Consider the following 15,622-nt stretch of genomic DNA (forward strand, 5'->3'; position numbering starts at 1 on the left):
TGTAGCACAGTGAAGTCGCTAGACATGTGATCCTCGACCCATACTCGAGTTATCACGATGCGCTGTCGAGATTTCAGTTGACTCAAGCAATTCATTGTCAACTAGTTGGACTAATTAGGCTTAAGAGATTGGTCTCGCCGTTTAGCCTCCACTTATGTAATGGGTTTTATAAATAGTCTACGTTTAATACTCCTAATTAGTATCTAAACATTTGATGTGACGGGTGCTAAAAATAAGCAGGGTGAACCAAACCGGACCTAAGACTACGATATGGGTAGCAGCATCAGTTAATACTAGAAACACATACCACTCATTCATATCTTTTGTTGCCGGGCCAGTAAATAGAGCAACCATTGTTCCAACTTCCAAGGTAGTGGCACTAGAATATTTCCAACCAGTCCATGTAATCAAAGAATTCAAATTGAATAGCAAATCTAAGGGCAGTCCCAATGGGACATTGATGATAGTTTATATCCCTCTTAATTATCATACCAACTAAGCAATTTGCTGATATGGCAGTAGATTTATTATGGAGAGAGAGAAACCATTTCTTAGAGAAGAAACCAAGTCCTCACGCGCACCAATGGGCCAAGAAACCAGCGAATCTGCATTGGGGAGATCCAAGTAGTTTCTTCTTACTTACTGCCGGATCCTTTGCGCTTGCACCGCTGCTACCCATCACTCGAGCTCCTTTGCATGATGCACAGAGGATCTGGTACTAGAAGGGAGAATGATTGGTTGGATTTTTGTTTAAACTCAAGATACAAAAAGTTGCATTGTGAAGGATGATTTCTTGATACAATATCCTAAACTATGGAAATTAGGTTGGTTTCTCCTATTGGGACTGCTCTAATTTATTCTCTATCTTTCTCAAGAACAATCTTGAATCTTATCCCTTCGAGTCGTTCTTCCAGCTGGCTTCTGACCTCTTACACAATGGCATTTGTAGCCTGCAACGGAATCAGAAAAACAAAATATTAAACGTGTACTCCTACCACCTAAATGATAGTCATTACTGGTTTTGGTTGCCATCTCTAATTGATGCATGCAGATCCAAATATATAAAATAAATGAGAGCAGCGACGGAGAGATTGTACAGATAAAGTTTCCATGATTCATTGGCAGCGGCTTAGATGGCGGCAAGCCAGCGAGTGGACAGAGGCACGATGTTGGCATGGACTTCTCCGGAGCAGCAGCAACAGCTGATTGATCATTTACAGAGATTGTCACTGCCATTGAAAGTTAATAAAAGAGAGTCATGCTTGTGCATCCTGTATATAGTTGGCTATTTTATAGAACTATTGATCATTTTCACCTTTCTTTTAGATCCGCATAGAATTTTCCAACATATAGCCATATAGTTGCGGCAGAAACAGGCAAATTTAACACAAAAAATTATTCAGAATTAGACTAGTCAACGGCATTGTGAGCATACTCTAAATGAATCAGGCTTCTCCCTGATCGAAATCCACTATACCATCTGCCAGTCTATTCAATTCAGTTAACGGAGTCCTGCAGAACCTTGTCGAAAAGGTATCTCCATTGTGAAAAAAATAACATGGATCAGATGCCACTAAAAAGCTTTTTGTTTGAACATATACTAGAATGGCATAAAACATGAGAACCATAACTAGATTGATTTTTTAAAATTGATGATTAGAATAATCTTGGCAATAAACAATTTACAGCCGCTACAGTTCCTGGTGTCTCAGTAAGATAAACTAAGATCAGATAAAACAAGTAATCCCAATTCAAGTATCGATGCATCCAAATAACCAGACTATTGCATTAGCACACGAAACTTGCTTGTAATCTGAGCACGAAAATTGGACTCCAAGGTTGAGAACCAGGCTCAATGTCTGAATGAGATCAGCAAGTCAGAGGGGATTTTCGGAAGGGAGAGGGAGGCAACCTGTATGTCCAGCCACCGCCACCTAGGATATCAGAAAATTCCTGCATCTGTTCCTCCTAATGGAAGATGTTGTCCACTGCGGCTGATCCCCAGGGGTATCAGCTGGTGATATACCATTGACCTGAAAAGAAAACGACAATTCAACTGAGCAAAGATAGTGATGCTACAAGAAAAAAAAGGAAACCTGTGTACATGAGTAAACATTGCAAATATTTACAAGAACAGTTCATGTGCAGGTTTTTTTTTTCTTGAGAGAGCTGTATCATTATTAAGAAGGAAAAAAAAGGAAGAGCCCTTACAAACACACACCCCCACACCAACCAAAATTTTCAGCTAAGGTCCCGTTTGGATACACAATGCTAAACTTTAGCACAGTGCTAAACTTTAGCATCCTCAAATGGAGTGCTAGAGTTTAGCACTTGGGGTTGTTTGGATACAGTGCTAAAGTTTAGCACCTTGGGTGAGAAATGACTACATTGCCCTCATTTATGACTGGCTTGGGGAAAAGTGGAGAGGAGAGAGAGGGGGCAACTAGGGAAAAAGTGGGTTTGGGAACCACTTTTAGCACCCATTAGCACCTTTTAGCACCCCTTGGGTGTGCTAAAGAAAACAAGGGTACTAAACTTTAGCACTCACCTTTTAGCACCCCTGTTTGGAAGTTAAGTGCCAAAAGTGTGCTAAAAATGAGGGGATAAAGTTTAGCACCTATTTCCAAACACCCCCTAAGCATTCGCGCCTGTAGACAGAAACAAACGTGTAGGAACTAGGCTGCTGCTTGCAATGGGGACAGGTATTAAAGGATGGAGCATACACTACTGCATTGAGCATTGGAGCATTTCCAGAAACAAGAAGTGTGCATCAGCATTACACAATATTCATCCTCCAAACACACATTCATAATGCTACATAACTGACATTTAATAGGATCAAGTTTTTCTATAACATGTTGACAAAAGTGAATACCCTAAACAAACATTTATGACAGTTGGGCCATGGGAAGCACATGACATTCATCATAAACCCAAATCAATGATGGTTTGGCTTTTGTGCGTATCAATTATCATATATAGAGGATGAACCAATGTGGCCACTCCACCATCTGCAGGCATCCTCTTGCCATGAATTGTCCAGAAATGTGACCGACTATTCACGGTGATGCCATGAGAGACCATGAGAAGTAGTCTTCTATGTGTTTCAAAACTAACCTTAAACGTGGGATCTGTACTGGTCATCAGGATTATTGTGTCAAGATTGTATAGTTGATTAGGTCAATAATATGACATTTGGTTTCAGTATGTGATTTTGACTTGTTTTGACCGGAGAAATCGTATCGCCCCATTTGTAAATGCATGATAGGTTGATATGTAGTTTTTTTTTTGAATTGTACCCATTTCTAACAAATCCATCTTATGCATTTTTTAGCGGATCCATATTCCATCCTATTCATTCTGGAATCGTAACTAGTTAGAAATTTTCAGTACTGGGCCAATCCAGTTTAGGCTTGGCGAGCTACGGGCCCACCGGCCCAGTATCGTTTTCGCAGATAACATATCTCTGCATCGCCACTTCAGCATCGCCGCCGCCCGCCGCCGTAATGGCGAGAGACAGATCTCCAACCAATTCGCCGCCGGCGAAACGCCGTAAGGAATCCAGCACCACCACCGTCGCTGCCCTCGGCGAGGACATCCTGCTCGAGATCTTCCTCCGCCTTCCCTGCCTCGCCACGCTCGTCCGCGCCGCCCTCACCTGCCGCGGGTGGCGCCGGGCGGTGGCCTCCTACCCGGCCTTCCACCGCCGCTTCCGCCAGCTCCACCCGGCGCCCCTCCTGGGACTTCTCTTCAATCCTCCTGGCCCCGTTCAAGACCCTGAGCTCCCCGCCTTCCCCTCCTTCGTCCCCACCCGCGGCACCGACCGGGACCAAGCCGCCGCCGTCCGTGGCGGCGACTTCTTCCTCACCTCCCTCCAGGAGCGCTCCGGTGTCCACAACGGCTGGGACATCCACGACTGCCGCGGCGGGTACGTCCTCCTCGCCAATGGTGATCAGGAAACAATGGCGGTGGTCAATCCCTTGGTGCGACGGAGCGAAAGGTTCCTTGATTTTGGCCACAAGGACACTCTTGAAGGTCATCGCGCCTGCGGCATCGTACACAGGGCCTGCTTGCTCTGCTCCGACGAAGACCCCACGTCGTTCCGCGTGATCATTATTGCCCATGACAAGTCCAGGGTGCGGGCTACTGTCTTCAGCTCGGAGACCGGCGAGTGGTCCGTTCGCCGGTGGGTGCATATCCCGGCGAGGCCACGGCGCGGCCGTGGCGAACGGTGGATTCTGAACAGCAACATGCAGGCCAATGGATTCTTGTACTGGGTTTCGAAAAATCGCAAATATATGGTCACACTGGACACGGCAACAGTGGATTTCTCTGTCAATGAGCTCCCTATTTTCCTGCAGAATCGACACTGCACCTTCGTTGTGGGTGAAATGAAGAATGGTGAAGCCTGTATTGTCTATGCTATTAACTTCACAGTTGGTGTCCTGTTTCGCAGAACAGAGAGTGATGGCGTTGATAGGTGGGTGCTGGACAGGGCTGAACTCTTGGAGACACAGCTTGGTCGGGTCCTTGGCGAAGTAATGGAGAACTACAATGAGGTGGAGGTTGTGGCAGTAAGGGATGGCTTTGCGTACTTGGCAACAACAGAAAGTTTAAATGATTCTGGGACTCCTAGTTGGTTCTTGTCCCTCTGCTTGGAAACAATGATATTGGAGAAGCTGTTTCAGAGGACGTATGATAGTTCGGTGCACCCCTATGTTATGCCATGGCCGCCTTCTTTAGTTGGTAACTATGGGAGGTTTGCACCTGAAGATGGTACATGAAGTGCATATGCATGACTAGGAGAGGCTAGTAAAACCCAACGTCCTATTTGCTGTTATTGAAAAAATCAGCATGCTGAAATGCCATGATAACTACATTCTTCTGAGGCTGCATCATGCTGAAGAATTACATCCAATTCCGTGACGCTGAAGATTCTGTCACCAGTCAATCCTACAAGTTGATCTTTTGCATTTGTTATTTATGTTCAGTAACCAGTTTTCAGTATCGGTGTGATGATTCTGAACTTTATTCTACAGTATTTCTTATGTTCGCTACTGAGTCTTTCTTTTTGGGTCTTGTATGGTTTTAGGAGTCTTTTTTGTGAGATCCTTGCTCTAATGCTCTGATGAGAATAGGGACTATTTACCTTTGATCCAAGAAAAACAATGAGTAGGAATAAGCACACTTGCCTTTTCTTTGTTGATTACTTGATTTCGCTCATAAAAAAAATTAATGTTAGCCTTTCAATGTAAAAAAATTGATGGAGTGGCTGCATCCTCTCTATATGATATGTTTCATGGATGGCTAGTCTGGCATCCTCTCTATATGATATGTTTCATGGATATGCTCACGCTGGACACGGCGACAATGGATTTCTATGTCGCTGAGCTCCCTCTACGGGTGAACGTGAAGGATCGGGAATGCAGCTTTGTTGTTGGTGAAACTATCAATGGCACACCATGTGTTGTCTATGCTTTTAAGTTTAGAGTTTGTCTATCCTTGCAAAGAATAGATGATGATGTCAAGAAGTGGTTGGGAGACAAGATCACTTCTATAGACACGCAACTTGATGGGGTCCTCGGACAACTAAAGAACAAGTACAGTCAAGTTCAGGTTGTGGCAGTCAGGGATGGCTTTGCATACTTGACAGCATCACTGAGGTACAATGATGACACGACCCCGAGTTGGGTCTTCTCCCTCTCCTTGGAAACAATGAAACTGGAGAAGATGTTTCAGAGGCCGTATGAATGTTGTGTGCAGCCCTATGTTATGTCATGGCCACTTTCACTAGTTGATAACTATGGTAGTTTTGCATTCGAAGATGGCACGCGAAATACATAGGCCATGAAATATTATGCAGACAGAGAAGTGGAGAAGACAATAAGTCCATCCTTCTATTTGCTGTTGTTTAGTGAATCATCAATATTTATTGATGGTAATGCCATTCAAAGCTGCATCATACTTAAGAATACAAATCAAATTCCACAAAGTTAAAGATTCAATCATTAGTGACTTCTCTAATTTGATCTTTTCTTTGGTTGTTGTTAGCATTTTTCAGTACTGGTTAAATGATTATGTTTCTTATTTTTCAGTACCAAGTCATTTGTAGGTGTTGGGTTATGATATTTCAAGCGTCTTTTGTGGTCTATCTATAAGATCCTCCTTGCACGGCTCATTTTCTTCGAGCTCTGCTTCTCCCTTTCCCATCTTCCCGATGAACAAGTCAGAATTGCCTCAACAAAATGGATGAAATTGGACCGAAAAAATCAAATTCAGCTTCGTATCGATTAGGTATCAGTGGGTGCCCTTGCTTGATTGAATTGACGGATAGTAGCTACTACCCGGCTTTCCCTCAAGGAACTAATCCACCGCTCCCGAGAGAATGGATGTATACAACTCTGCTGTGAATATTACTTAATTTCATCATGCTAATAATCATACATAGCCTTCTATATTCGTATTGCATTTCGTAGTTATGGAAGCCTCTAAAATCACTTGAGTCTTGTGTAATCCGATTCCATGGAGGTTATCAGGTTTAAATTTTTTCCTTCACCCCAATGTTGTCCAAACTAAATGGAGTTTATTGTATGTCTACGTCGCTTCCTAGTGTTTATTCCTGGATTTTTGACGTTTTATTTCATGATTGACTAACAATTCCAATGTGCAAACACTACCTGTACTCTGGTAAACTAAGTCACAATCTCATCGAACAGTTGTTTAGTCTTTGTAAAAACTTATTCATCGGACGACTAGGCTCCATGCGTCAGGCATGTTAATTACATGCTCAGTTACTTTAGTCTTTAACCGACCTGGTAATAACTAACACTTTCTCAGTGCCTTCAAGCTAGATTCACCGACCCCGGTAAAGACATTGTCCAAAACCATTGCCAGTGTGCCAGCATCGAAACTGTAAGCGTTGCGTCGAGGTTCAGATTACATCTTCTGAGGTGAACTGCTTTGCTCCTTTGGGCAATGCCCCGGTGAGAGATCCTTTTTGCCTTGTGATTTCTGGGCAATCTTTCAGCTTGCCTCCCTTTCTTGCTCTAAACTCACAAGTTCACAATTAATGGGCAGGATGTTTTGTTCCAGTGTTGATCTTTTACTTCACTCTTTTGCAACTTCATTGTGCAGGTATATATGTAGAAATTGCTAACCTTCAGTCTTGCTAGGTCAACACTGGAAATGGACTGCCAAAAGGCATTATAAGCACATATTCTTTTTTGTGTACCCCTCCTGGAAGAAAGAGATACAAAAGGGATGTGGCGTGAGTCTGATTTATACTGTTACTGCTATCCATTCGATACATTTTGTTTCTGGGTGCTGACTATACATCCACGACAAGAAAGGACATCCCTCTGATGACTGTAGTCGATTATCACCAATCATTATGGTGCAATTGCAGAAAGGGAAATGTCTTGCGTTAACAATTCAACAGTCGTCCATGAAGAGACATGCTTCTGTCTGAGCAGTGTTCCATTTAGATGCAGAAGTTGGGATATACGGTCTATATTGCGATAGTCCACTCCAGTGGCCTTCTCACCACCAGGACGACATACAGTTAGGGCATGCTCAATGTATGTGATCCACCGTAACCTTAAGAGTGGGTCCATAAACAGTTGATCTTGTTACAGCCATGCGCACAATGCTATGGTCTAAATTGGACCGCAAGATGGGCCCCACACAAGATAAAAAAAATCCTGCATTTTAACTCCCCATCCGTCAATCTCTCCGCCCAATATTTAAACATGCTAGGAAAGAGAAAGGATGGGAGGGAAAGGAGAGAGAAGAAATTAATTCTTTTCTCCTTACGGTGAATCGTAATCTTGAGGTTCACCTTAAACCTTTTTCCCTTGAGGTGCATCTCCACAATATTTAATGCTACCTTTTTCGGAGCAATGATTAAGGCTACCTTTTTCATATATTGTGGTTACTCTTAGCAAGCAACCACACGGGTGGCAGTCATGTCATTGTATCACCTTCAAGTTTTCAAATTCAAGTCTATTGATGTGATGTAGATGACAAGATGACATGTTGAAGCCTAAAAAACACTAAGACACTAGGTGGTAGCAACGGAATCTGCTTCCAGACATTGCTTGGGCCAAGTCCACAATTGGGTTGACCTGGAACTTGTTGTGTGATCGCAGATTATTTCGAACGAACACTGAGTGCTGACATCGTAATCACCAAATATTGTGTGAAATAGTTTTATCTGCAGACTCACCCAACTACCCAAGGCTGTGGGGATGGGGAGGGTGTGTGGAGATGTGCATGAGTGATGTATGCCTTTAGTTTGTACTGGGGATAGAACCTAAGTATATGTTACGGAGTACTTGTTAACAGGATTGATCTCTTCAGCATATTCTTTTCAAAAAGAATTCACGTTCTACCTAGCAAAACTGAAAGAAAACAGCATTTTGGTTTAACACTGATATGCAATTCACATAGCAAAGCGTGAGGGATGTAGTTTGATATATTTTGTTTTTTACATGTCTTTTGCATGTAATAAATACTCAAGTTCGTAGTTCAAGAATCAAGATTGGCAAAGCTAAAACGCCAAAAAGAAGAAATCGAGAAACTCGTATTGCTTTGATGGGTAACTGAAAAATAACATAAACATTGTATGATACGACATTGGGACATGCAACCTTACAAAATCAAACAAGTTCAAATACTCTAAAACCCAAACATTATTTGATGGACTTTGGTTTGCAGCAGGAACACAAATCAACATAGAAGTCCATTGGGCAAAACAACAAGAACATGGAGCACTTATGCGCATGGGTTGTGGCGGAGCTTCAACGACAGATCCATTGCCATGCTAGATTCACCACTAGACGAGAGATTTAGCGATAGGTCCAGAGCTGCATCAAATCCACCTGTATATGAGGATGACCTCTCATACACAGAAAATTCAGACTCATTGCCAAATAGCTCGTCAGACACATGCTGAGGAAAGAACTGAATCTCCCTTGCCATTCTCTCCACAGCTTCATTAGCGTCTTCTTCATTGACAAGCAATGGTGTCAAGGCCTTCTTTGCACTGTGTGTCTGCTCCTTCTGCATTATTTCAAATATTATGAAATATGAAATCTAAATACATCCTATAACAAAACAGAAGGTAATTTGAAAAGCATAAAATATCTTATAGACCAAAGAAGAGAAACATACTCATAGAATTCTATAATTCTTTTTGTAAGTTTTTTCAAAAGCTATTGTATAGGATGATTTTACCTCTTACCAATTGTTTAATTTTTATATTCCAGTTGATAATGCTACGGAACCAAGCATATAATTCCTAACATTGATTGATAGAGCAAAGGTATATATAGCTGGTCTAACCAATAGAAAGGTAAATCTTTTAACATATTTGAGGAGTATATCTAAATCTTCTCGACCAAACAATCATTTGTTGTTGACTCAGTTCTTAGCAAAAACAAAGAAATCATTTGTTGTTGACTCAACAACAACACTGGTGGGTGATCCTAGTGGTAGCTCCGTCATCATAACTTTCCTCTTTACAGTCTTGAAGGAACAAAAAAAAATGCATGCATTTGTAATTTTACAATATGGTTATGTATTGTAAAATATACTAAATGTTGTGAGAAATTGGAGATATGGATGGTTTGGGATTTATGGATAGTCACCTGATGGTGATAGCCAACATTGGTGCTGCTTGATGCATGTTTCGGCACAGCCTGATGGTTTGGTACCAATTTGGGATAATCATCAACACCTGCAAAGCCTGCAATTGGTGTAACACTTCCGATGCGTTCCTTTCTGTCCATGGCATACATCTGTGGTATCATAGGAGGGATCCTATTTCTAGTATCCACAGCCCAAGGGGGGCACCTCTGAACATCTAATGATGGCTGAAAAAAGAAATGACAGATAAATTGTTATGCAAAAGGATATTGTTGCATTATGAAACACGGCAAGTTCACGTTCATACGTTGGGCGGGAAGGTGGGAGCAACAGCACCAAGTTGACGAAGTTCCTCTCGGTGTGGCATGGTGTAACTACGATGTTGGATCACCCTATGACTATTCGTGCACATGGATTCTAGTTGTGGGGAATTTGATGAGCTCATCTCTATCAAGGTTAGAGGTGGGGAAACCACCGGAGGAACCGAGGGACCTTAGGGGAAAGTAGTTACGAGATGTCCCGCATAGGAAAAAAAAATGACGAGGCAAACTACACACAATAGAACTTGTGTTAAGTTAGGAACCACCCCGTTGGGCTTTTGTAGCTGAGTGTCTAGGATGCGACAAAAGGTGAGTATCAATCATTTATAAAATTAGTGCTTAGGTGTAAATGTTCAGTAATACAAAATCTTTGAAGATTTTTTTTTCACATACCGATCCGAGGTTAGCCAAACCATAAGCTGACAGCCCTGGATTGAACTGTATAAGTTTTTAATTTAGACCAGCTAAACTGTAGAATAAAGTAACAACTGGTAAAACATTTACACAGTTATCCCTTTAATGTGTGGGGGTTGAAGCGGGTGGGTTGGCAGATGGAGGCGGCTGTCACTAAGCCAATTTAAAGCATAGAAAACAGAGCATGGGCTAATTCCAGTTTAGTTAGTATAGATGGCCAGATGGGCCATCCGGCACTAGCACGATTTGACCCGGCCCGACTAGGCCCGGCACTATCAGGTCCGATAGCTTATCCGTGCCGGGCTGAACCGGCACTGCGTGCTGAACTGCTGGTCCAGATCCGGCACTATGGCCTTTTTATCGTGTCGGGTCAACACGCTGGCACGGCAGGCCCATCGTGCTAGTGCCGGGCCAGCACTAGCACTACTAGTGGCGGCCGGCCAGCTCCCGGTCGTGGCCCCCCACGGCGGCGGCCGACGCATTTCCATGCGTCACAACGGAGAAGAGGAAGAAGGGGCAGCACCTGGGGAGGAGTGAGGGTGGCTAGCGACGTCGACGCGATGTTAGGGTGAGGAGCAGTGGCCGGCGGCGCGACGTTTGGGGAGGAATGAGGCTGGAGGGGTGGCACATAAGGGAGTAATGAGGCTGGAGGGGTGACGCGCATGAGGGAGTTGCTCAGTGGGCCTGGCCCATCTGACCATCTATATTACCTAGGCCATTGTAATGCAGCTATTTATTTTGGAATGCCGAAAACCCATTCACCAACTAAAAAAATCTTTCATGATATATTGGCATTTTGGGACAAATTTTGGAACGAAGAACAACCTGTAACAGTAGTAACCTATTGGGGCGGCTATTTGTACAGGAACAACAGTAGTAACCTATTAGGGGCTGCTATTTGTACAGGAACGGGGAATGTAAAATCCTCCATACAAACTTCAATTACTAAATGTGTCTTAGTTTTATATTAAATGGTAACTTTAAAAACATTAAAAAAATTGTAAGCCAAATAAAAAACACTGAAATCACTAGAGATGCCAGCTCTGTTAACTACTACCACCAGATTGACCAGATTTTTTTGGTACATGGCTGACACATAACATATTACATATTACTAGTAAGTTTTAGTTTTAAATTGTAACTTGCTAATAACTTATAGTATTTGAAGGTTCACACTAAATGAGCCTTCTACTTTTCCTTCCTAACTACTCCCTCCATTCCTTTTTATTGGGCGGGTTAATATTGAAAAGAAATTTCGTTCTGCTAGGTGTTTAAGGTATCCAAACAATCATTCCCCCTTCCCCATTCTGCCGTCACCTCAGTTACAGCTTGCCAGTCTACTACATGCAAAGGAATTAAGAGAGCATGCAGGTTCATGCATGCAACAGAATAGCAAGGTTAGCATACTCTTTTTTGCTTGTCGTTTGCTGATAACTAATGCTCCATAACCTATATAATGAGTGCTAAAACAACTAAAAAAAAGAAATGTTAGGAGTATATTGAATATATGATGTATGAAAATTTGAAGGTAGACACTAAATGAACAATACCGTGCATTGGGACACATGAGCGGCATGGAGTGACTTGCTTGCATGGAAACCATAAAAATTTGGATGCATGATCGTAGAGAGGGAATGGATTAGCGATAGAAAGCTATCTGAGCCGTGTAGGATCTGTGGCAAAAACGTAAGCAAATGAACCCCCTAATTCGAGTATTGGTGGTTAAAGGCAATGCGATAATCAATATATTAACCCCATATTTAATGAACATACAAGAGTTAGGTCTTGATGATAGAGCTTATGAATCAATCAACCTAAAAGACATATGATGGTCAACAAGTAATTCATGAAGATTAAGTACATGTTCAATTCCAAAGGAGGTGGACTGGGTACTTGGGAGTGTATAGTAGAAACTTGGGCCAAAAATGCACCATGGACATTGTTAGTGTGTGGTATGACGCACACTTGATGAGCTGCTATCTATGATACGATTCCATATTGTGTGAGTTGTTTGTAAATAGTCTATATGCACCCAATGGTTGAATGATGACATGTGGAGAGTTTAGACCACAAATGATCTATATGCTACCCAATGCTACACATGGAAAGTATAGACCGCAAACAACAGACAACATCCATACTATGGAAAAAAATGCTGACCATAAGAGCGCATGCCTTATGCTACAGACTACCTATTTTACGTTGTCAATCTTTATAAAGTTTTTTTGCTATTGACAGTCAAAGTTAAAAAGATTTGATTTAGGGACAAACCTAAAAGTGCTTATATTTTGGGACAGTGGGAGTAGATGCTTTCTACTTCCTCTTTTTTAAAATATATGATATTTATGATAAGCAAATTAGTCCATTTTTAGTTAAAAATAAACTAATTAACTTGTCCTAAAAGTCATATATTTAAAAATGGAGGGAGTACATGTTAATTAAGGACTTAAGGCAAGAATACTTTGAGCTCTGGAGCAAAATTAGAATCAGATGAGAAGTTGATAATGTATAAATTTCCTGAAACACCATGTCTTAGTTGGGATTCTTCGCTAAATTTCAGACAATCGATGAAATTCTTGGTGGTGATGTCCGTCTAGTAGAATCTTCAAAAGTTGTTCTTGAGCAAATGTGATCAGATTGTAGTTGGGAAAGTCTTTTCAACAAGGTGTACGAGTTTTGTTTGGACCACAGCATAGCTGTTCCAAACACAGTGTAAACATGCGCGATGGTTACAAAAGAGCATTACTTCCAGGTGGAATATTTCGAGCAACACTCATACTGAACTAAATGAATTAAATTTCAAGTTCAATGAGAAGTTAATGGGTCATCCATAAATGTCACGAAGTAGTTCCCGAAAATGGATTTGCATCTGTTGAAATATGGAAACAGGTGGAGAAGTGCTTTCCAGCTGATTTTATTCAAAAAGGTAGACTGGGTTGAGCCTCAATTGAATCTTGGTGGATGCTTCCAGCTGCCCAGAATTGAAAAGGACCACAACCTTACCGAAGCTTTGTTGAGATAGGACACCAGAGAGTACAAATTGATTGATAGATTGATCCATTTGCTTTGTTACCCTTCCAATTACCACAGCTAGTGTGGAGCGTGCATTTTCCAGCTTATTAAGTCATGGCTGCATAACGGATGGAAGATGACTAGTTCCCTTTTCTCCATGTAATTACTTAATAGGCTTCTAAAGATAATTGCAGGCATTTACTTGACTAAATCTGGTTAATGATTCATGAAAGCAAATTTATGTGATGTTGTATTGCCATCTTTCATAGTTACCATGTACTAATACGTAATCATTTCATTTGAGGAAGCAAAAACATGATAATTAACATGCCCAAGATTACATGAATACTGTTGGAATGAAGAGGAAACGCCACTTTGTCTTGAGCAGAAGGTTCTTAAGATACACCACAAAAGAGGCTAATGATGCCACATCCCAGCACCTAAAGTAAGAACAAGCGTAAGGAACATACCAGTTTCAGAACTTTTACACCAATACTGAGAAACGTTGAAGTGGTTAAATATTAACGGATAAAGTGATACCTGGTAACGCATATCAGAGAGCATCTTCAAGTGCAAACTTCCCATAGTTACCAACTAAACAAGGCGGCCACTCCATAATATAGGGATGAACAATATTGTCAAATGTCCTCCGAAATAGTCTTTCCAGCTTCATCGTTTCCAAACATAGGGACAGGAACCAGCATGGACTTCGGGGGTCATGATGCATCAATGATGTAGCCAAGTACACGTAGCCATCCTGAACTGCCAAAACAAACAGTTCATCAGGGTTGTCCACCAAATTGTTCAGCACCCTGTCGTCATCCAATCCACAACGGAGGACTCGTGCAAGCTCACTGCCCAAGGGGACTAACCGGTCCAGTAACCATCTCTCACCACCATCGTCATCCCTTATATGCATCAATACACCAATATTCAATTGATCTGAATAAACAATGCAAGTTGCACCTTGCTTTGTCTCACCGACATCAAAGCTAGAGTTCCTCAGACACTGTGGGAGCTCAATGACAGAGAATTTCATCGTGACGGTGTCAAGTGAAACTAATAAATGCATCTGGTCCTCAGACCCAGTACATGAACCCATTAGCTTTGCATCACACCAACTGCATTCTGAACCCAACGGTTATCATCATCTGACCTCACAGGGGCAGGGACCTCCACCCACGGGTGATTTTTCCACTCTCCTCATGCACAAGAAACACAACGACGAATGATGTGGGATCCTCGGCCGAGACAGCAAGCGAGGTGAAGCTGGACGGTGGGGCCAAAGGACCCATCAAAGACATCATGAGGAGAGTGATCAAAGGCATTTTCTCTGCGGCGCGTCAAGGGGTTCATCACCACCAGTATTTCGTCATCCCAATTCAGCAGGAGGACGTAGCCGCGGGAGCAGTCGATGACGTCCCAGCAGGGGATTTCACTGGGGCCATCCTGGAGGGAGGTGAGGAAGAAGTCGCCACCGCGGACGGCGGCAGCCAGGTCCCGGTCGCGGGGGCGGGTGGGGGCGAAGGCAGGGACGTTCGGGATCTGTGCAGGGCCGGGGGCCTCGAAGAATAATCCGAGGAGAGGCGACGGGTGGAGGGCGCGGAAGCGGCGGCGGAAGGCCGGGGAGGAGGCGACCGCGCGGCGCCACGGCCGGCAGGTGAAGGCGGCGCGGACGAGCGTGCCGAGGGAAGGGAGGCCGAGGAAGATCTCCAGCACGACGTCGTCGCTGAGCTTGTGTATGGGTGGACCTCGGCGAGCCTTTCGGCGGAGTTGGCGTTGGCGGCCGCCGGCCATGGCTGCCGGTGGGAGGTCCTGGCCGAGGGAGTAGTGTACGGCGGCGGTGAGATTAGATTTGTTTTCGGTATAGTTTTCCAAATGGGCCGCCCGGCCCTAGCCCAGCACTAACCCATCCTGGCCCGGCACTAATAGGCCCGGTACTAATAGGCCCGAAGGGTTTTCATGCCGGGCTGGGCTGGCACTGCGTGCCGAGGAGGCGGCCCAGGCCCGACCCGATGACCTTTTTATCATGTCGGGCTAGCCCACTAACACGACGGGCCATGCCGTGCTAGTGCCCAGCCCGGCACTGGCAGTGGCGGCCGGCTCCAGTTGCCCCTGGAGGGCGGCGACGGCCAGCCTCCCGCAGACAGTCGCCCCCCGGTGGCGGCAGCTGCCGCCGCGCGTCGGTCCCCTGGCGGCGACGGCCAGCCCCCCGCGTCGGCCCCTGGCGG

The 15,622-nt window shown here is 43.6% G+C and overlaps 1 protein-coding gene across 1 annotated transcript; it reads left to right on the forward strand.

Moving 5' to 3' along the window:
- Positions 1-3,465: 3,465 nt before the first annotated feature.
- On the forward strand, positions 3,466-5,277 carry LOC101770858. The gene has a single exon (XM_004969034.3). It carries the CDS (start codon positions 3,507-3,509, stop codon positions 4,782-4,784), a length of 1,278 nt encoding a protein of 425 aa, XP_004969091.1. The 5' UTR covers positions 3,466-3,506; the 3' UTR covers positions 4,785-5,277.
- The last annotated feature ends 10,345 nt before the right edge of the window (positions 5,278-15,622 follow it).

The sequence above is a fragment of the Setaria italica genome, chromosome V, assembly GCF_000263155.2.
Source record: "Setaria italica strain Yugu1 chromosome V, Setaria_italica_v2.0, whole genome shotgun sequence".
NCBI classification, from domain to species: Eukaryota; Viridiplantae; Streptophyta; class Magnoliopsida; order Poales; family Poaceae; genus Setaria; species Setaria italica.

Excerpts from the sequence above, each read along its gene's own strand:
- LOC101770858 (XM_004969034.3), top strand. The coding sequence starts at position 3,507 with ATGGCGAGAGACAGATCTCCAACCAATTCGCCGCCGGCGAAACGCCGT.